The sequence below is a fragment of the Pistacia vera genome, unplaced genomic scaffold (assembly GCF_008641045.1).
Source record: "Pistacia vera cultivar Batoury unplaced genomic scaffold, PisVer_v2 Contig413, whole genome shotgun sequence".
NCBI classification, from domain to species: Eukaryota; Viridiplantae; Streptophyta; class Magnoliopsida; order Sapindales; family Anacardiaceae; genus Pistacia; species Pistacia vera.
In genome coordinates, this window is record NW_022196239.1 from 677,747 (window position 1) to 699,132 (window position 21,386).

At 36.5% G+C, this 21,386-nt stretch overlaps 2 protein-coding genes across 2 annotated transcripts; both read left to right on the forward strand.

Moving 5' to 3' along the window:
• The first annotated feature begins 4,521 nt into the window (after positions 1–4,521).
• Positions 4,522–8,466, forward strand: LOC116142619 (autophagy-related protein 13a). The gene is made up of 3 exons (XM_031428048.1): positions 4,522–6,149; positions 6,230–6,411; positions 7,955–8,466. Exons 1-3 carry the CDS (start codon positions 4,821–4,823, stop codon positions 8,268–8,270), a joined length of 1,827 nt encoding a protein of 608 aa, XP_031283908.1. The 5' UTR covers positions 4,522–4,820; the 3' UTR covers positions 8,271–8,466.
• Positions 8,467–10,512: 2,046 nt separating this feature from the next.
• LOC116142641 (zinc finger-containing ubiquitin peptidase 1) lies at positions 10,513–16,965 on the forward strand. Its single transcript, XM_031428069.1, has 6 exons — positions 10,513–10,591; positions 10,689–11,498; positions 11,646–11,757; positions 13,205–13,300; positions 13,381–13,475; positions 16,712–16,965. Exons 1-5 carry the CDS (start codon positions 10,530–10,532, stop codon positions 13,462–13,464), a joined length of 1,164 nt encoding a protein of 387 aa, XP_031283929.1. The 5' UTR covers positions 10,513–10,529; the 3' UTR covers positions 13,465–13,475; positions 16,712–16,965.
• Positions 16,966–21,386: the final 4,421 nt, after the last annotated feature.

Genomic DNA, 21,386 nt, shown 5'->3' on the forward strand with positions numbered 1-21,386 from the left:
AGTATTGCTCGATCAGAAAGCTTGGAGAGCTTGATTTGAGCGCATTGCTCGATCAGAAAGCATGGATAGCTTGATCTGAGAGTATAGCTCGATCAGAAAGCATAGAGAGCTTGATCTGAGAGCATAGCTCGATCAAAAAGTTTAGAGAGTTTGATCTGAGAGCATAGCTCAATCAAAAAGCATGGAGTGCTTGGTCTGAGAGCATTGCTCAATAAAAAAGCATAGAAAGCTTGATCTGAGAGCATTGCTCAATCAGAAAGCTTGGAAAGCTTGATCCGAGAGCATTGCTCGATCAGAAAGCATTGAGAGCTTGATTTGAGAGCATAGCTCGATCAGAAAGCATGGAAAGCTTGATCTGAGAGCATTGCTCCATCAAAAAGTATGGAGAGCTTGATTTGAGAGCATAGTGCGATCAGAAAGCATGAAGAGCTTGATCTAAGAACATTGCTCGATTAGAAAGCTTGGAGAGTTTGATATGAGCGCATTGTTCGATCAGAAAACATTGAGAGCTTGATCTGAGAGCATAGCTCGATCAGAAAGCTTGGAGAGCTTGATCTGAGTGCATAGCTCGATCAAAAAGCATGGAGAGCTTAATCTGAGAGTACTGCTCGATCAAAAAGCATGGACAGCTTGATCTGAGAGCATTGTTCGGTCAGAAAGCTTGGAAAGCTTGATCCAAGAGCATTGCTCGATGAGAAAGCATGGACAGCTTGATTTGAAAACATGGAGAGCTTGATCTGAGAGCTTTGCTCGATCTGAGAGCTTTGCTCGATCAGAAAGTATGGAGACCTTGATCTGAGAGCATAACACAATCAGAAAGCATGGAGAGCTTGATTTGAGAGCATCGCTTGATCAGAAAGCTTGGAGAGCTTGATCTGAGCGCATTGCTTTATCAGAAAGCATGGATAGCTTGATCTGAGAGCATAGCTCGATCTGAAAGCATAGAGAGCTTGATCTGAGAGCATAGCTCAATCAAAAAGCATGAAGTGCTTGGTCTGAGAGCATTGCTCGATCAAAAAGCGTGGAAAGCTTGATCTGAGAGCAAAGCTTGATCTGAGAGCATTGCTTGATCAGAAAGTATGGAGAGATTGATCTGAGAGCATAGCTCGATCAGAAAGCATGGAGAACTTGATCTGAGAGCATTGCTCGATCAGAAAGTATGGAGAGCTTGATCTGACAGCATAGCGCGATCAGAAAGCATAGAGAGCTTGATCTGAGAGCATTGCTCGATCAGAAAGCTTAGAGAGCTTGATCTAAGCGCATAGCTCGATCAAAAAGCATGGAGAGCTTGATCTGAGAGCATAGCTCGATCAGAAAGCATAGAGAGCTTGATCTAAGAGCATTGCTCAATCAAAAAGCTTGGAGAGCTTGATCTAAGAGCATTGCTCGATTAAAAAGCATGGAGAGCTTGGGAGCTAGCTTGAGAGTTCGATAGCTTGAGACTTCAATAGCTTGGGAGCTAGAGAGCTAGCTTGAAAGCTCAATAGCATGAGAGCTAGAGAGCTAGCTCGAGAGTTTGATGGCTTGGGAGCTTGAGAGCTCAATAGCTTGGAAGCTAGAGAGCTATCTTGAGAGCTCGATAGCTTGGGAGCTTGAGAGCTCGATAGCTTGGGAGCTTGAGAGCTAGCGAGCTCTTTCTAATCTGAGAGATCTGAGTGCGCAATTTGAGTAATCTGGCCATGCGATCTGGGAGCTCTAATTTGGAACAGGCTTCAGTATTTTGACTATAACTTGAGCTTTAGACCTCGGATTTAGATGATTGTTGGACCGTCAAAAAGTTAACTCGAAGAGCTACAATTCTTGTGTTTACTGTTTAGCTAGATTCAGACTTTATCCTGCTCATATTTTTACATTTGATAATATGATTCTAGAAAAAGAAGTTGGGATTTGCTGAAGAAGTTGAGACTTGCTGGAAAAACATGGAGAGCTGGTGTGAATCAGGCACTCCTTCTAGCACCAAAATGTTGATACAAAAATTTGCACCAACCAGAGAATTCAGATTGACCTTGTCGGAATCGGAATGGATATGCGCGTGATTACAAATAACCAACAGTGGATACTGTTATCTTATTGTTTTTGAGAGCTGAGAGCTTACAAAGAACAGTATAATTCCTAGGAAAATTTGCTTGGAACAATTGCCTAGCCCCCAAAAACAAGTTGTCATGGGTTTATATAACATCCATTTACATGATAAAGTTGAGATAAGATTCAAATACTTAGGATTATGAAGTTGCATGATTTTCGGTTACCTTAGTTGGATTATAAGTCAATCTGAATATCTTCCTTCCAAATTGAACCAATCTAAATATTTTCTCACCTCATAAGGAATTATCCTCTCCGAATTAACCGCACAACACTGGAGAACCCACAACATTGAGGAAATGGAGAAAAACCTAGCGAAGCACAAGAGTATCTTATGTCTTATAAAGAAGTTAAATTCGAAATTATTTAATATTTTAATATCCAAGGAAAAGTAATAATCAAGGCTATGTTTGGCTTAGTATTTTTATCCATATTCTGGATCCTTTTCTCCAAATAATGTTTGGCACATTATTCCATAAATATTACCCTATTTTGTTAATTACTTTTAGACCCCATAAGGTTATTAATTTCACTAAATACCCCCTAAAAAAAAAGTTTAAAAATTAACAAAAACACCCCCATCAACCCAACTTGTCAGATTTCGGCAACCATCGTCGGTGATAGCTGGAATCTGTACAACGGCCTAACTTCCGACCAGAAATGGCCGGAAGTTCACCAATGTGGCCTTCAGCGACGGCCAAAGAAATGGCCGTCGTTGACCGAAAACGACGGCCACATCTTTGGCCGTCGTTTGGCCTTTTCCGGCCGTCGACGTCCATAACAGACCGTAGATCTGGCCTTTTCCGGTGGATCTGGCCGGAAAAGGCCATAACGACGTGTTACAGCACAGATCCGATCGGTCTGTGTCGTAACAAAATTTTTCGGCCAGATTCCGACAGTGGTGGCCGGAATCTGTCACTGCAGGTGGTGGGGGTGTTTTTGTCATTTTATTTGTTAGGGTCTTTAATTAAATTAGTAAACCTAAGGGTTTTTTTACAAATTTTTAAAATTTACCTCGTAATACTCCCCTATCCAATAACCCAATACTATTCCCAAAATCCTATCCAAAATATTAAACCAAACGTACCCCAAATGCATCAACTTATTTTAAGGGCTTCTATTTGATCCAATTGGGCCAAGCCGATTATTTTCTAAACACAGTCATCCACTCTTAAAAAATAAAAAGAATATGATTATTGTGGGGTCAGCATGTGATTTCTTTTTCTCTTGCTCTACCTTAACCTTGGTTATAAAAATAAGACAAAAATTAGTAGCCGTTAGATCAGTTATGCGTACAAAACTGTGTTAGTTGTATAAATATTTAGTGTTAACATCATAATATTAGTTGTTAGGGTCAAAAATCATTTTGGGCTTGACGAGACCTAATAACGAAATAAACATATCACGGTCCAAGGCCTCAACCCAATCCTGATTGGACCTACGCTAAAATCACCTTGCGAACTACCCACTCTATGAGTTGGGCTATCCTATAAATTAAGCTAAACTGGGTTTCAGCCCATTAGCCTGCAACAGTCTATAAATAGGAAATCAGAATTCCATTCTATTTGCTCTTCTAGTAAGATTCTAAATCTTACTCAAACTATTAAACTTGATTTGATAAGGTCAAGAAATCATATTTCTTTCATGATAGGGATTATCTCCTAAAATATGATTTAGTGTCCTACTAAGATTCCAAATCTTATTTATTAAACTTAATCTGATAAGGTCAAGAAAACATATCTTTTTCATGATAGGGATTATCTCCCAAAAAAGAGGACTCAATGTCCTACTAGGATTCCAACCCTTTGGGTTTACTATAAAAACAGAGGCTTGTCCTCTCATTAAGAGGCAATCTCCCATAGTCAATCTACACTACTCAAAACCATCTATTTGCTCATAAAGTTCTTGCTCCCAAGAACCCGACACCTCCGCCGTAGTCCTAGCTTCCGACAAGACTCCTCGTAATTCTTCATCTCCTTAATTCTTATCAAATAATCTCTTTCAGCCTTGCTGACTTGAGCGTCGGAGCGCCTACGGTAAATACCACCCCGGTGTTTTTCGGAAGCTTCACGCTTATCCTTTCATGTGTGCAGGTCTAACGGATTGTCAGTAGCCTCAACCTCACGAGATCAGACCCTATTTTCATGACGATAGATTTTTTGCATCTACGTTAGTCATATTTTGTTAATTGTTGTCCTTTGGCCCATCCAAATTGATACACCCTCATCTGCTGATCCTCCATGCGTCCATGGTGATAAGGATAGTCGTATTTGTATTGTAATTTGTAAAAGAATACAATGGGCTTAACTTAACCTTAACCTTAACCTTAACCATGCGGGTTTCTAATAAATAAAAAGCAATTGACTTTTTGTAGTGCCTTAATTTACACATCACATTTTCTTGTTATCTTGTACATAATTGAAGATCAAAAATCTATTTTATTATTATTACAATTTGAACTCAACAATGGCAAAGACGACCTCATTGGCGTGTCTTCTTATCATTTGCTGCTAAATCTAGACACCATTACCCCCTCCTTTCTTTATTCATTTTAAATTTCTTTATTGCCCTTCTTCACAAACTTACACTTCTCCACGCAATTCTTCTATCTATATCATCACCATCGATCTTGTAAGTTCTTAATTTCATTTATTATTTTTCTTTACTTTTCTTTTCGCTTTGTTTTATCTGATTATAATCAGATTCTGAAGAATGAATTGATCTGGGGGATTATTTTTATGGATTTTCAAACGAATTTGCAATCGGAATCTGGGAAATTGGAAAATATTATATCCCAGTTTCTGCTCAAGATTCTTCATGTGATACTCGACTCACGTGTTCCTTCTCTTCACTCACGTGACCAATCTTCGGTTTATCGTGTGAGGAAGAGTGATAAATGGTTCAATTTAGTGCTAGGAGACCGCCCTTCTGCTTTAGATAATTTGAATTTTTGGCACAGAAATGTAATGGATCCTATGATTATTGATATAATTCTTGTTCATAAAGATCCCAATCCAATTGGGTCGTTGTCATCGTCTTGTAATGAGACAGTGATTGAGAGGTGGGTTGTTCAATATGAGTCTACAAAAATGGTGCATCATCCAATCAATGAAACTTCTTCGTCTTATAAAAAGACTTACAAGAAGTCCATTGTACTGTTGAGATCACTTTATACCCATATGAGGCTTCTCCCTGCTTATAGGATCTTTCGCCAGCTTAGGTCTTCGAGTCCGAACTTTAATTTTGATATCATTTATAAGGTTTCTTCGTTTAGCAATCCGTTTTCGCGGGCTGATGAGGAATCCATGTGTGAATATGCTTTTGTTCCCGTTGAGGCGCTTCCTGGTCGCCTTTGTGTGTCTGTGACTTACCGTTCAACGCTAATTGATTTTAACCTTGAGCCTTTAGTGTCATTGCCCCCTAAGATTATAACGGATTATGTTGGTAGTCCTTTACCTGATCCAATGAGGTCTTTTCCCTCTTCGGAGAAGGGTGTTCGTGCTACATCTTTTCCGTTGAGAGGAGTTAGGCCTCCATCTTCTGCGCCATTGGAACGTCCGCATAGTTGGTCGAGTGGATTTCAAAAGGGAGCTCCATTTCTGCAGAGTCAACCAATCGGTGGTTCTCCACCTGCATTTCGCCCATCTCCTCCGTCATATGATTTTTCATCTTCACCTAGTGATAATTATAGTCATAGAGTTCAAAATTTTAGACCACCAGCTCATTATAGGTCTCCCAGTTATGATGAGTATCAGCTTTCGCCTCCTTTTTCGCCATATGCTTGCCCCGCGCCCTCTACATATTTGTTTGGTGGTAATCCTATTCATGCTCGTAAAAGTTCTGAGACTGCCCCTGTTAGTATCCCGCATCCAATTAGAAGTTCTAGATACCTTTCTCCAAACTTTTCTGATCCAAATAGACATTCTCTTCCACCAATCTCTCCTAGAAGTACAAAGCATGATCCTTCATCACAAGAGTCTACATCTGCAAACCGCTCATACAGGAGAACAGAATCTGTAAAAGCTGGAGAATTGCATGGTGCAGTGAATCATTCTTCTGTCCACAAGGTAGTCTTGCTTTTATGGTCTTGAATCTCATATATATATGTTTTTGTCAGCTAAAAGAACTATTCTTATCTGTTTTGCAGATGGTCAGAGATAATAAAGATGATTCTGGCCGGTTCTCAGGATTGTTATATTCTAGTGGCTCACCACGTCCTGGATTATCCGGAAGCTCCAGTAGATTATCTTTTCAGGATGACTTGGATGATTGTGACTTCTCTTGTCCCTTTGATGTTGATGATATTGATACATCAGATTCCACAGCCAGGTACTTCCCTTTACTTATTTTTCTCGCTTCTATATGCGGTTATAAACAGTGTCATAGTTTTGAAAGAAGTCAAAAACCATTTAAGTGTCAGGTGTCAATTTTAAAGATAGTTATCTAGTTATTTGAGTGAATTGATTTCCTTTTCATCCTTGTTGCTGTGTTACCTGACACGTTAAGCTCACTTCAAGCTTCTGTCATATTAATGTGGATGATACTAGGTCTTCAGAATTTTCTGATAGAAAGTTAAGCATTGTGAAATATATATTCATTAAAGGATACAAGAGGTTTAATTTCATGAAGCTTGATGTATCGACCTCTAAACTTAACATAATCCTACTTTTAGGCTTTGGTTATGTACTCTACAAGCTTCATAATGTGCTTATGTAAAATGTAGAAGAAAGAACAGAATATTAGTTTTCCTTTCTTTCATGAGACAATCTGAACACAGTGGCGGATCCAGGAATTTCACTCGATGGGGGCAAAAAATAAACAAAAAAATTTGTGGGGGCAAAATGTCAAAGTCTTATAGGGGGTAAAATGCAACTAAATATAAATATTTATACAATCTAAAGTTTTTTAAAGTTTGAGTGGGGGCCGTGGTCCCCACTCATCATTAAGTAAATCCGCCACTGTCTGAACAGGTTGATTATACAGTTATGTTGCCAGAAGTGTTAAAGCTATCTGATATGACTGCTCATAAATGACTTAGTTTAATTACTATATCTACAATTCTACTACTTCATTTTAGTGATGCTTCAAAACCATTGTCGGTTTTATTCTGGTTTTCATTTGCTGCTATTTGCAACTAGTGACATCAAAATCGTGGTTTGTGAATGGATGTCATAATTGAGTGTGGTGTATGCAATCCAAAATACTTTTTAGCTTTTTATTATTCGGGCCACATGCAAAAGTGCTTTGTGGGTGGTGTGGTAGTTGTTTGTCAACTCAAAAGGTTTTGGTCTCATGACTGGTGAAGTACTGCATTTTTAGGTGTTTGGATGAATCTAGCTGCGTAGGTTTGATCCTTATGCAGTGATTCATTGGACTTGGTTCCATGTCCCTCGGAATACAACCTTATTATCTGTTATTGTTTCCTTGTATTTCTTATCTTACTGAAGTTGATGGGATTCTTTGGTACCTGTCTACATGGCTATGACCTTTAGTTTATGAGATTCGATATGTTCAATTGCAATTATTGGAAAATGTTATTACACTGCTACCTCTTTTTTTCCCCTTTTTTTCTTGCTCTCTTTTTTCATGGTGTGTGGAAGATTATACAAATATTGTTAGTCACTATCATTACTGTTTACTAATCGCAAACTCAGGACCAGATTGCTTTGGAACTAGTATTTTTGTTTTGTTTTACTGCCCCTTTGTTACTTAAACTGATATGAATCTTTTTATTACTGGATTTTCTCACAGTGCTTATAGTTGAGTTGGTTGTACTGTAATCTTCGTACCTAGAGCTTGAGGTCGATTACTACTGTCTTAAATTTTTCTTTCTCCCTTTATTTATTTATTTTTTTTTTTCTGGGCTTTGCAGTCAGAATCTTGATGCAAAAGCAACTTCAGAATTGTCATCCCAATCACATCCACTGGGTAGAAAATCACAAGATGCTGCTGTTGGTGTTCTCGTGCACATGCTGAGGACAGCCCCGCCTCTGCGTCAAGATTCTAGTATTTACTCATCCCACTCATTAAGGCCAGAAGATCCTGAGGGAGGGGTTGGCACAGCTTCTGGTTTCTTTATGCCTCGAAAAACAGCAGATGCCCTGGAAGAGCTTAGGAGTTATAGAGAAATGAAAGACCTGCTACTCTCCAAGAGCGGGACTCGGGTGTTAAGCAGGGAAGAGGCATGATAGCTTCTTTGAATTCGTGGGTTCATCTTTGTTTTAGAGAAATCACACACATTGGTGAGATTACATCAACCGATACTGAATTATAGACACCGGAGCATCAGCAGCACAGTTGTTTCTACCCTAACTTTGTAAAGATGAGAGAATAACGAAACGTGTACATATCATAACTTAATATCGACGTTGCTTTTTATTTTCATATCTCAATGGAAATGGAATTCCATGTTAGCAGGAAAAAAAAGTCCTTATCCTATTTTATGTTATTGTGCTCTCTTCATAAAGAATGTACAGACTAAGAGGGCCAAGAAAAATGCACAATGCTAGCAATCAGAAAATTGATACATAATTTAAGTCTTTTCAAAGTTGAATGAAAATAGTTTTTATACCAGATATGATTGGTTTATATGCGTTCAATTTATATATATTGTAGTTTTTTAGTCAAGATATTTTAATATTAATTCTATCAAGTCATGCTTCAATACCGTCGTATTCACTGTATATATAAAACCTCAAGCATAATCGTTGCAATTATCCCAAGCATATTACTTGTATGTCATATTTATCAATATCTACATTTATAATCATGAATAACTACAATACGATCCCACTATATCAACAAGATGAAGTAATGAGATGATTTGCTTAAGTACAGTAGAACCTCTCTACAATGATACTCTATATAGGAATAATCTCTATGTAGTCATAAAAAATTCTAGTCTCAACTTGTGCTAATTATAAATAAAAATAAATTTCATATTATAATAGGTTATAGTTTTTTTAGGTCCCATTTTAAAAAACTTGTCTTTACATAGTAATAATTATATGTATATTACAAAAAATATATGCTATGTTACATTAAAAGTTTAAGATGAAATAAAATATTTATCTAAAGTTGTTTGGGACAATGATTTATGCTTTAAAGTTGTTACCATGTCTTTTCTCTTGTGGGTTCGTAATATGCCGCCAACATTGACACCTTATTGTTGAAGCCAAAATATTTCAAGTTCTCAAGCATGTTCAGAGGATCTTGGCATGAAATTTTTGGTATTTCCATACTATAATCCTCAGGATTTTTTCTTCATCTTCTTGTCTAATTCAAGTAATGATTTCTTCCTTAGTTAAAACATACACGACTTGGTCCGTTTGTTTTATTATTTTGAATATGATTTTTGATATTTTTAGAGTTGGGTGAGAATAATGAGGTAGAATTTAAAAATTAACAAAAACACCCCTCTAGGTTTGCTAATTTACTAAACACCTCAATATATATAAATTTTGTAAAATGACAAAAATACCCCCACCCACAATTGCCAGATTCCGGTCACCACCGCCAGAATCTGGCATTACGGCGCACGATCGGCCAGATCTGATTGTTTGTGTGCTGGTGGATCTGGCCTTGGCCAAAGATATGGCCGTCGTTGACTACTAGTTACGGCCAAAGATTTGACCGTCAATGGCCAGATCTTTGGCTGTGGATCTGGCCGGAAAATGATAGATCGGCACACTACCGGCCAAATCCAGTCAGTAGTGTGCCATTATATCAGATTCCAGCCACCTTCCGACGGTGGTGACCGGAATCTGACAAATGTGGGTGGGTGAGGGTGTTTTTATTAATTTTTAAACTTTTTTCTGAGGGTGTTTAGTTAAATTAATAAACTTAAGGGATTTAAAAATAGTTGAAGAAAATATAATAGTATTTTGAGGATAATGAAACAAACAATTATTTTGAGGATAAGATTGGGGATAGGATATGAAATATAGAAACAAACAGACCCAATTAATATCCATTTAATTAGGGTAGTGAAGTCGTCGAATTTGAGTATTCGATTTTACAATGACTCTTTGATATCCATTTCTGTATTATCCTAATACTACTAAAACAATTAAAATCCTAATACTATTAAAACATGAATTATAAAATAAGAAATCAAAACAATAATTCTTGTAACTACACCTCTATTAAATTATAACCTCTTTTTAGTAATAAATTTAATTAGTCTCAATATTATAACTATAGAGAGGTTCTAATGTATTTCTTAATAATTATGATCTAATTAATAAGATAATGTGTGCCAAATATAATTTTGGTATCATAATTGGGCTTGCAATCGTACAATCGAGTGAATTTAACAGTAGGGGGGTAATTGTCAGTTTATCAAAACTTATGGGACCGGTTAATTTTGGCCCAAATCATGAACTGTATATAAGCCAGCAAACGGCCAGTCAATTCAAATTCCCAGAAGCGCTCGAGGCCACTCTCTAATGGATTCTTCTGCTTCATGCCCCTTTTGTCATCTCACATTTCCACTCACACAACTCCAAAGGTATAATTTTTTTTTTCTTTTTCGTTTTATTTATCCATTATTTATCACTTTTTTTCCTCTAACTATTCACCTCTTCAATTCACCACCCTTCACGCAGACACGCCAATTCTCACTTTGACGACGAGGACGATAACAAACCTAACCCTAATTTGTCTTCAAAGATCTCATTCTTAATCGGTTCACAAATTAAAAGCAATTTTCACAAAATCAATGATAGTTTAGTTTTCTTGTTAAGAAAATGTTTAGAACAAGAACATGATAGCTCGACAACAACTTATCTATCGAGTTATGTGGATCATTTTCAGAGCATTGTGTCGGAAGATGTGGGATGGGGTTGTGGATGGCGAAACATCCAAATGCTTTCTTCCTTTGTTATTTCTGAAAGGCAAGATGCTAAAGATGTTTTATTTGGTGGTTCTGGTTTTGTTCCTGATATACCGTCGCTTCAGCGGTGGCTTGAGATTGCTTGGGAGAGGGGTTTTGATATGGTGGGGTCGGGGCATTTTAATCAGAGTATTTATGGTTCTAGAAGTTGGATTGGAGCCACAGAATGTGCTGCACTTTTTCGTTCGTTTGGATTGTTTGCTAGGGTTGTGGATTTTAGTGATAAGGAGTTGGAGAATCTTTATCTCTCGGTTCCTAATACAGTGAAGAGAAATGATGTTAAGGGAAAGGGGAAAGCATGGCAAGTACTGGGACCCATGGATAGGTATTTGGTTAGAAAGAATTGTGATGGTAATGTTGGTGGTGAAATTTGTAGAAACTCTGTGGATGGGGGGAGTGGTAATAATATGGAAAATACGGAGAGTGAGCGCCATCAAATTCTCATGGATTGGGTGTGGAATTATTTTTCAGATGAAACTTCAATGATATATGGTCATCCTCGTATGATCATTAGTAAGAAATCGTAAGTGGCTATCTTGTGTATAGTTTATAATCTTACTAGAATGTTAAAGTCACATTTTGAGATTGCAGGATATGCTGTCATTCTTTTGTTTTGGCAGTTTTGTTATGGTGTTTTGTTGATTGTTAAGATATATGCTTTGATGTTCAGGCCCTTGTACTTCCAGCATGATGGACATTCACGAACCATTGTAGGAATTCAAGTTAAAAACCAAAAGAAGGGTATACAACAATACAGTCTGTTGATTTTGGACCCTGCTCATGTAAGTATTACATGTAAAATTTCATTTTTCAGCTGCGTTAAAAGCTTACATTTTTCATTTGATTATTTATGTCATTGGGAATTAACTTTTTGATAAATATTAATGCTCTTGCCTGTATATGTCTGTTTGAGATTGGTATGTTGCTCTTGATTATTTAATTCTTTTTCCACTTATTTGCAAATTGAAAATACTTGTAAATGTGATCTCAAGTCCTTGCAATAAGATTCATTTGTATGTTTGAAATTTAATATTCTGTGACCAGTTATGAGGATCTTGGTATGTTTCTTTTTTGGAACATAAGATGCTTAGTGACTTTTATTACTTGAGGTTATATCAATATACTTTAGATGCTAAAAAATGAAAATAAGAAAACATTTGTTAAGGATAACAATCATAATGAACCAGGCGATGACAAAAAATCTTTTCACCTTAGACCATGAAAAGCAGGGAATGCCCCTTAGTGATTCCATTCTAGCGAACTCTACTATAAAATCGTGATCAGGTCCTTTTAAATTTTAATGTCAGCTAAAAAATTTCAAAGCTCGGTGAAAGGATTGCTCTAAATCCCTTCTAGAGTATCTTCATTTTTGAAAATGCTTATACTTTAGCCAGTTTTATTTGTAGAGAAAATGGCATCACTGACTTGTCAGCGAATATCAAAGCAATTGTTAGATAACATATCTCTTTGATGTTAATTGAGCAATCGTTTTGGAGACTGCATCAAGTTTAGTAGGCTCAAAGTCCTCGATCTTAAGGATATTGTTGCCCAATCTAACAAAATCTTAAAATTTACAGACTCCTGGGATAAACCACTTTCTTTCACCTTGATCTGCTATCTCACTTCATAAAGAGGAGGACAGTGGCACAGTTTTAGTTGATAAATTTGAGTTTCTTTTAACCTATCTCCAGTGTACAATCTGGTCATCATGTTTCCTATTCCCCCCTCATCAATCATTTGGTGAAACAATTTAGTGTTGCCATCTTTATGTATTATTTGATATGACTTTTGCCTCTGCACTCTTCATATCATCATCTCCAGAAAAAAATTGTGTACTTACAATATCCATAAACTTGGTACTAGTATTTTGTCGCTGCAGTCTTCATATTCTTTAACCTTTTGCTTGTCACGAACTATTAGTAACCATAAGGAGAACAGTTGCTAGAAATTGTAATTTCAGCATTCATCTGATCAGAATCAATACGAGTAATTTGTCTGAAAGTTTTTTTGGAAAGCCTAGTAAGAATCAGTTTACTTGTTCATATGGTTCAGATTTAGTGAACTAATATAGCTAACAACTGTTGATTTACTGCAAAACATTTTTAGGCCATTGTGCAGATAGTTCAGCATCATTTCTTTTTATGATGGAGAATGTTGACCCTTGATATTCTAGAACATGCAATTATCACTTATTGCATCTTTTTGTGATTGCGTTTTACATATATATAGAAAACAGCTGCACTGGAAAGATCTCTCAAGGATAATAAAGGATGGAAGAAGCTTTTAAAAAGAGGGGTTCACACACTGAAGAAGCCACAGTATCAGGTTGTATTGCAGTTAATAGATTTGCCACTTTTTCTACTATTAGGTAATTGTTAATACTTAATATTATGTCTATGTTCCAGTTGTGCTATATTGATCCTGGAATTGCCACTGGGAAGGAGATGGAGCAGCTGAAGACAATAGATAGCACGTTGGTTACCTTCTGAGGAATATCTAGAACTTCTTTTTTTCTATTTAGGTACTGCTTGTTTACTTTATCAAGTTGTTGAGTTTTAACATGTCATTGAGCTATGCTTGGGTCTCTCAGTTTCTCTGTGTTTTTTTTTTTTTTTTTTTTTTTTTTCAAGTGACAAACAGGAGTGATTCCTTCTACTAAACACTTAACAGAAAGTAGTGTATGGCTTGGTTGTAAGTAACACATCCTTGTAAAGTTTTGGAATTTATCTGTATGATAGAATATATGAACTTACGCAATTATATATCTTTTCTAATAAGCTCTCTAGCTGGTACAATTTTGTTAAAGTGAAAACGGTGTATAAAGAAATGGGGCTTGATTTATTAATTTGAGAGAAGATTGAAATTTTGAATACAGAGAGGAATCAAAGAATTAAAACAACTGTTCCAGGATTAACCTGATTACAACTCTTAAAGAGCCAAAATGAAAATTACACTCATGATACCATGTTGTTTGCTGGTGGCCGTATATATATTACCAGTGTAATCTCTTCTATTATGATAATGATCCTCCCCATTTATTCCCTTGAAATCACCTCCTTAATTTATGTAGATTGATTGCCCTTAAGAATTATCTCTTGCCATATCCTTTCTTCTTCTGGAATACACCATTAGTTCTCTTGGTGGACTTTCCTCGTCAACATGATTGTTGGCTGATATTAAGTGTCTATCATTGCCCACCCCAGGAAGAACAGCCTTGTCCTCAGGGCTGAAATCGGGAAACTTCAGGTATTTTGGCGGTTTCTTCCATCTCAAGGGCCTCAAAATCTTCAATCCCAATATTGTCTTCATCTTCCGCAACAATAAGGGCTCGCAATTGCTTATTAGGACATTCATGCTAGGGACTATAGGGTTGTTTGCACCTGAAACACAAACCCTTACCCCGTAGATAAAGATACTCTTGGTGCGATAGACGGCGTGTCCCGCGATTCTTTTCTTTAGTTGTATTCTGACTCCCGGTCCCATTTCTCGTCGATGGCAAAATAGTGGTTGTTTCTTTCTCCCTTGGATGTGTCGTTATTGTGTCCTACCGCTTTCCCATTCTGACCGAATGGGATGGGTTTGTCCTCGTTGCCACCCATTTGTACTGTTTGTTGGGGCCAAACCCGGGCTTCCACTTGTTTTCCCACTACCGCGGTTGGTGCTTTGCCTAAGGTGGAGGTTGATAGGGCCGCGATCTACTGGTATCAGCTCCCATTCTTGTTCAACATATCGGGCTAGCTCCATGGTAGTTGATAAATCTAGGGGTCGATGGATAGGAAGTCGACAACGAAGTGACGAACCTCTGCTTGCATACCATTGAGGAAGTAGCCTAAGTAGTGAGCACTACTATGGCTTGGAACTTGCGCGACTAATTCGATGAACTCGTTGATATAGTTTTCGATTGTCGAGTCGAGTGTTGCTTCACCGCTGCCAAACGCTCATATGGGTTTTCAGCTTGACTTTCATCATAACGCTTGATTAATTTGGTTTTGAGAAGTTCCCATGAAAGCCTTGGAATACTCAAACGGAGCCAGTGAAACCAGTGTAAAGCACCTTCTTCCATGCTGACCATAGCCACTGTGACCCGTTGATTTTCCGGGGTTCCTTGAATCTCGAAAAACTGCTCTGCCCTTGCAATCCAACCAACCGGGTCACAGCCATCAAAAGTTGGTAATTCGACTTTCCGTTTGAGAGAAAAAACGGTATTGTCGGAAGGTTTCAACTATGGCGTGGCCAGTTCTTCTTCCTCCTGGCTCACAGTCTTATTTTTTTTATCAATGCTGCCATGTTGACGATTGTGTCCTTCATTTCTGCGAGCTGTGCGTCGATCCTAACATCCCGTGCTTCTGTGATTGTCTCCGTAGCTGCCAGTCTTTGGAATAAGGTTCTCTAATGTGTGCATGTGTGACTCCATTCTGGTTTTTGGGATGAGTAGACGGACTGGCAGGTCGGACCAATTCTATTAGAGTGAAAGCGGTGTATAAAGAAATGGAGCTTGATTTTATTAATTTGAGAGAAGATTGAATACAGAGAAGAATCAAAGAAGTAAAACAACTATTCCAGGATTAACCCTATTACAACTCTTAAAGAGCCAAAATGAAAATTACACTCATGATGCCATGTTGTCTGCTGGTGGCCATATATTTACTACCAATGTAATCTCGTTTATTCTGATAATAATCCTCCCCATTTATTCCCTTGAAATCAGCTTCTTAATTTATGTGGATTGATTGCCCTTAATTTGAGTTCTTGAATTATCTCTTGCCACATCTTTTCTTCTTCTGGAAAAAACCAGTAGTTCTCTTGGTGGACTTTCTTCATCAACGTGATTGGTTGGCTGAAATTAAGTGTCTATCAAATTTTGAATAAACTCCCACTAGCCAGTCCCACATAGGAACATCTAACCTTTTGACATGTGGTTTTGGAGTTTCTTACCATGGGAAGCCAATGTTGCAACTGTAACATTTGACAATAAATCCCTCTATATTTCTGATTTAAAGCATTCATTAATAATTTTTCAGATTCAAACATCAATGGCACTTGATGCTCTTTAGGAGCAACATTGCAGGACTCGAGTATAGTTCTAGCAGTGGCTATTCTTAGATTTGTGCACCTGAATGTTCGCAAGCCCTTCCCCAAAAATCATATTATAACCATCAGCAAATTACCACCAGGCAATGGCATGTGCAATACTCCTTAAACTAAGAGAGAAGCCTTGAATGAGTCCATACTGATTGTTTTATTTACTGTAATGTTTCTCCGAATCTTATACTGATTTTGGCTTTCCTCAGTATGTGTTTTTAATAGCGAAAATTTTCTTGTGGTTCTCACATTAAATTGCAGATTCAGGAGCAAGAGTGGGAGTCATTTAGAAGTCTTTTGGCAGATGTAGGTTGAATCAGTCTAATGAAGTGGCAAGGCATCACATCCCAAGTTACCAGTCCCATTCTCCAACTAAAACTCATGCAGACAATTGCATGATGAGGAAATGATTTTGGTAAGCATCATTCTTGGTTTCTCAAACCAAGCTATTTCTCCACATAGTACGCCTCAAGATTTTAGTTCAATTGGTAATAATGTGATTTTCATTGGACTTTGAATTTGTCATAAAGTTGGAAATTTGTGTATGTGATGCGAACATATAATTCTGCTTGAGACTGATGAAGTTTATTTATCCGCAAGGAGAAAATGAGATCATGATGCAGATATTCTGTAGGGAGTCGAGGATCGGGTTCAAGAGCTTGATTGAAAGTTTGTCATCAACCACCCCAAAGAGGTAATGCTGCAAGGTATTACTGATTAATGAAAGCAAATCCGATTATAGAAAAGATGTGGGATACTTCAACTTGCCGCCTTGCATTTTTCTTTTATTTTTATGGTGTCAGGCTTTGAGATGTTAGAGAATGTTGCAGCAAGCAAACCAATAGGAGTTCTTAGAGGATCACTGATATCCATGTCAAGTAGATTCTTCTTCTGCTATTCTGTTATTGCTTTAGTAACTCACAATGACGTTTGTCAAAGGCTTTAGGTTTCTTTCTCTGGTAGTGAGTTGTTGCAGAGTTTTCCAATGGAATCATCAATTCTGTTATTCAGTCTTCTGGTATCTCTAAACAAAGGGGACTTAACGTTCATTGTGAACCAAACTTGAGTCCCTTTTTGTCGCATTTGGCAAGCTTTTTCGCATTTTTGTACTGTAGGTTTTAGATGGGTCAAGCCTTTTTGCAGAAATTGCTATATCCATTTAGATAATAGTCTAGGTAAGACCCAATATCTATCCAACTATTAAAAACTGTTGGAATATGAACACTTTTTGGTAATTGATGAAGAAAAGACAATCAAGAAGGAAAGACAGGTAAGAAGAAAAGGCAAACAAGAAGAAAAGGCAAACAAGAAGAAAATGAATTTAAGTTTTAGGCAAATTTCTAGTTTAGGAATTTGTAATTGAAGAATATTTGTTTTCTTTTTACTTTGAGTTTTACTAGAAAAGAAGAATTGGTTTAGGACTTTATTTAAGTTAAAATAGGATAATGATTTAAATTAGAAGAGTTCTATTAGGAATAGGAATATGAATCCTAGTAGAATAAGAATGTCTTATTTTACTTATAAATAAGGGAGTTAGAACTAATTCAAAATATGAGAGAGGAATAAGAGAAAGAGAGAATGTGAGGATACAGGAGGTTTTGATGTAAGGGTACTATGGGTATCGAGTAAATACCAAGGGGTATTAAACACCATAGGAACGGGATGTCCGCCTAAGTAAAGATACTAGGTTGATGGTGTGATGAAACACTTGTATCGTATTCATATTATTATCGTGAAAACCCTCTCATCCGTGGATGTAGGCAAGTTATGCCGAACCACGTAAAATATTGTGTGCCTTTTTTTATGTTGTTATTGTTGTTCCTTATTTTTATGTTTTACTCCTTCGATTTTAATATGGTATCAGAGCAGATTCAGATTCTTACCATGGTATCAGAGCAATTGGTTGCATTACTGTCAGATTCTTAACAAAAAGTCACTGGAAAAAGATATTATAACAAATCAATCGCGTGTTATTTGCATGTCTAATGTGATGGATGAGTATTTAATTTTTCAAAAGCTCGAAAATAAGAAATTAAATAAAAGCTCACTCGGGTTCCTTAAAAAATGTACATATGATGACATTTTAATTCGATTTGAAAATATGTTATAATATTTATTAAATTAAGTCAAAGGCTAATAAAAGGGAGTATGTGTTGTTCTGTCATCTGTGCGCCTGTGAAAATGGAAACTGAAAACAAGAGGAATTCTACCTGACCCGGACCTCAATTATTCGGGTCAGGTCTTACCCTAGTTCAGATGGTAGCTCCGGTACCTGGGTATATCCAGGTTCGGGTTCGGGTTCGTTATTTTAGATAGACCTAGAGACTTGGCCCAAGACTCACGTTTTATTATAATTAATTCAAAATTACTAAAATATATAAACAAAATTTGGAAACGTTAAAATTCTATTACTCTTTCAAAGTTTATAGCTAGCTTTCACAACCAAATCTATAGTTATGAAATTACCCAAAAAATGATACGCCACAAATACCCCAACAAATATGAGAGTTGACTGAATTTGACCAAACAAAATTACGAATACCCTATTTATATTTTGAACTTGACTAATTTATCCTAAAATTTATTGACAACTTATTTTAAATAAAAAAAGGTAAAATAACTAATAAAATTTAAAATATTCTCAAATAACACGAATCATTAACCTGAAATCACAAATGCTAAATAAAAAATAATTAACAAAACTTTTAAAGATTTTGAAAAATTAACAACACTTAAAAAAAATAATACTAAAAACACCTAAAAAAGGAAGCGAATATCTAAAAAACATTCGCCAAGTTCTAATTTTTTTTTTTTTTTTAAATTTGTATTAATGTTTTAAACTTTTTATAAAGTAATTTTTTCAAATTTAAATTATTTTATTTTTAATTTTTTCATATATTTCTTATTCTTTTCATTCATCCAGATTTTTTTTTTTTCCATTTTTCCATATTATTTTTCCATTTTTCACACTTTTTTTTTTTCAAAATTTTTATTTATTAGTTTTTTTTCTTTCTATTTTCTTATATAATTTTGTAATAAAAAATATAATCTCAATTAAGCCATCACCACCACACCCACTCTTCACTATCACGACATCCCTTCCCCACCACACCCTAATCTTGATAGCCCATATCCCTACAGCCCTCATCCCTCACTATGCCCTAATCTTCTCAGCCCCCATCCTTATAGCCCTCATCCCCTACGACACCCAACCCCACAATCCCATCCACCACACCTAGAGGTGGAACAAATCAACCTCGGTTCAACTCGACCCACGTATACCCCGTCTGGATGGCTGGGCCTTCATAGGCCAACCCGACGACCCGACATGTTATATTGTTTTTTTTTAAAAAACCCATCCAATCTATGGGGTTGGGGGTTTTCAACTTGGGGGTCAACCTGGCGGGTTGGCCTGTGGGTTGGAAAAAAAAAAAATTAAATTAATTTTTTTTTTTTTGCAAAAACCCATTTTACACTTGAAATATAGCCGTTTTATAGCAGTCGAAGGGGTCTTTTTGGTCATTTTCTTTTCCTATTTTTTTCTATAAATAGGGCCTAAACTCTCATATTTCCTTACTTTCCAAATTCTCTCATTTTCTCTATTGAAATGTCTTAATCTCTTTGTTATCAATTTGCTCTCATTTTAATTTTTATTAGTTTTTGCAATTTTCAATTCATATTTCCAAATTCCAATTTGCTTTCTTTAATTCTTTATTCCTTATGTATCCCATTTTTTTTTTTTTTTAAAACTAGAATAGATAACTATTTTCATCCCATCAATTTCGATGATGAAGAAAATTATCCTAGTCCTCCTGAATTTACTAACATAAATGCAGTTGATTCAAATAGTCCCGCTTTCTTATTCTCAAAATCCGATACACCTCATAATATTCCCTCCCCTTCTCCCCATGCTGTTACAGCTCCCGATGATTCTAGAAGTCGTCCTCGTTCAACTTCATCTCAAGTAGAAGCGGGTTCATTGACTGTAGTCAGAACCGACGACAGGCACACATCAGTCGTTTGGGTACATTTCGATAAGTTTTACGAGATAAAAAATAGAGTTCAAGTGAAGAAAGCAAAATGCAAGTATTGTGGAAATATTTATAAAGTTGATGTAGGTAATGATACTAGTACTTTAAAAAGACATGCTAGTAAACATATGAATCAACATGGAAATAGAGAAACCAATTAAACTCAAATAACTAATATAGGTACCGCTTGGCATTATAATTCTAATGTATATAGGGAACAATTAGCTTTATATATTATTGCAACTGATCAATCTATTAATATGGCTGAAGATAAATATTTTGAAAGATTTATTAAAAATTCATTTTTTCCAGGATTTAAAAGTTATTCTAAAACTGCAACTAGAAATGATTTAATAAAATTGTTTGGGAAAATGAAATTAGAATTAAGAAATAAAATACATAGTTGTCATGTTAGTGTGGCTCTAACTGCTGATATTTGGAGTGGTAGAGCTGAACAAGATTATATTTGTGTGACTAGTCATTATTTACAGATTTTGATGGAACATGATTCAGTATGTGAGTCACAGCTTCTAGGGCATAGCCCCGGAATGATGTGGGTAGATTGGTAAACTCATCATAGTCGAACCATATCAAGTAAGGTCTGATTTCTCCTTATAGATACACCATTATGCTGAGGTGTATGAGTGAGTTGAGATACTATCCCACATTGTTTCAGGTATTCACCAAACTCTAAGCTTAAGAATTCTCCTCCTCGATAAAAAAAAAAAATCTTAATATTCTTGCCTAGTTGGTTATATACTTCGCTTCTAATTTTTTTTTAACTTGTCAAACCATTCAGACTTATGTCTCATTAAATAGACATAACCATATTTACTGTAATCATTAGTAAATGTGATGAAGTATGAGTACCCTCCTCTATCTTGAATTGTTAACGGTCCATACACATCACTATGGATGATCTTTAACAGTTCTATAGTGCTTTCACTATTTCCAAAGAAAGGTGATTTAGTCATTTTGCCTAATAGGCATGACTCACATACCTCATAAGACTATGTTAGGGCCAAAAAATGTCCTCGGCCCAAATAGACCCAAAGACGAAGACACCTTCAACAAAACTTGGAGCCATGGCCCAATTCCGATTGGGCTCGCAACAGAGTTTGCATATTAGGCCTGCTTAACACACCTACCCTGTTGCTCACTACTTGAGCCTAATCAGCAAAGGCCCCAATTTGTTTAGGCCTCATCAGCAGCTTGTCTGGGCCTAGGCCCTTTGATCCAAGATCACCTATTAGACCTAGGGTTTACTTATACTCCAAGGTTACCTACTTCTTATTTTG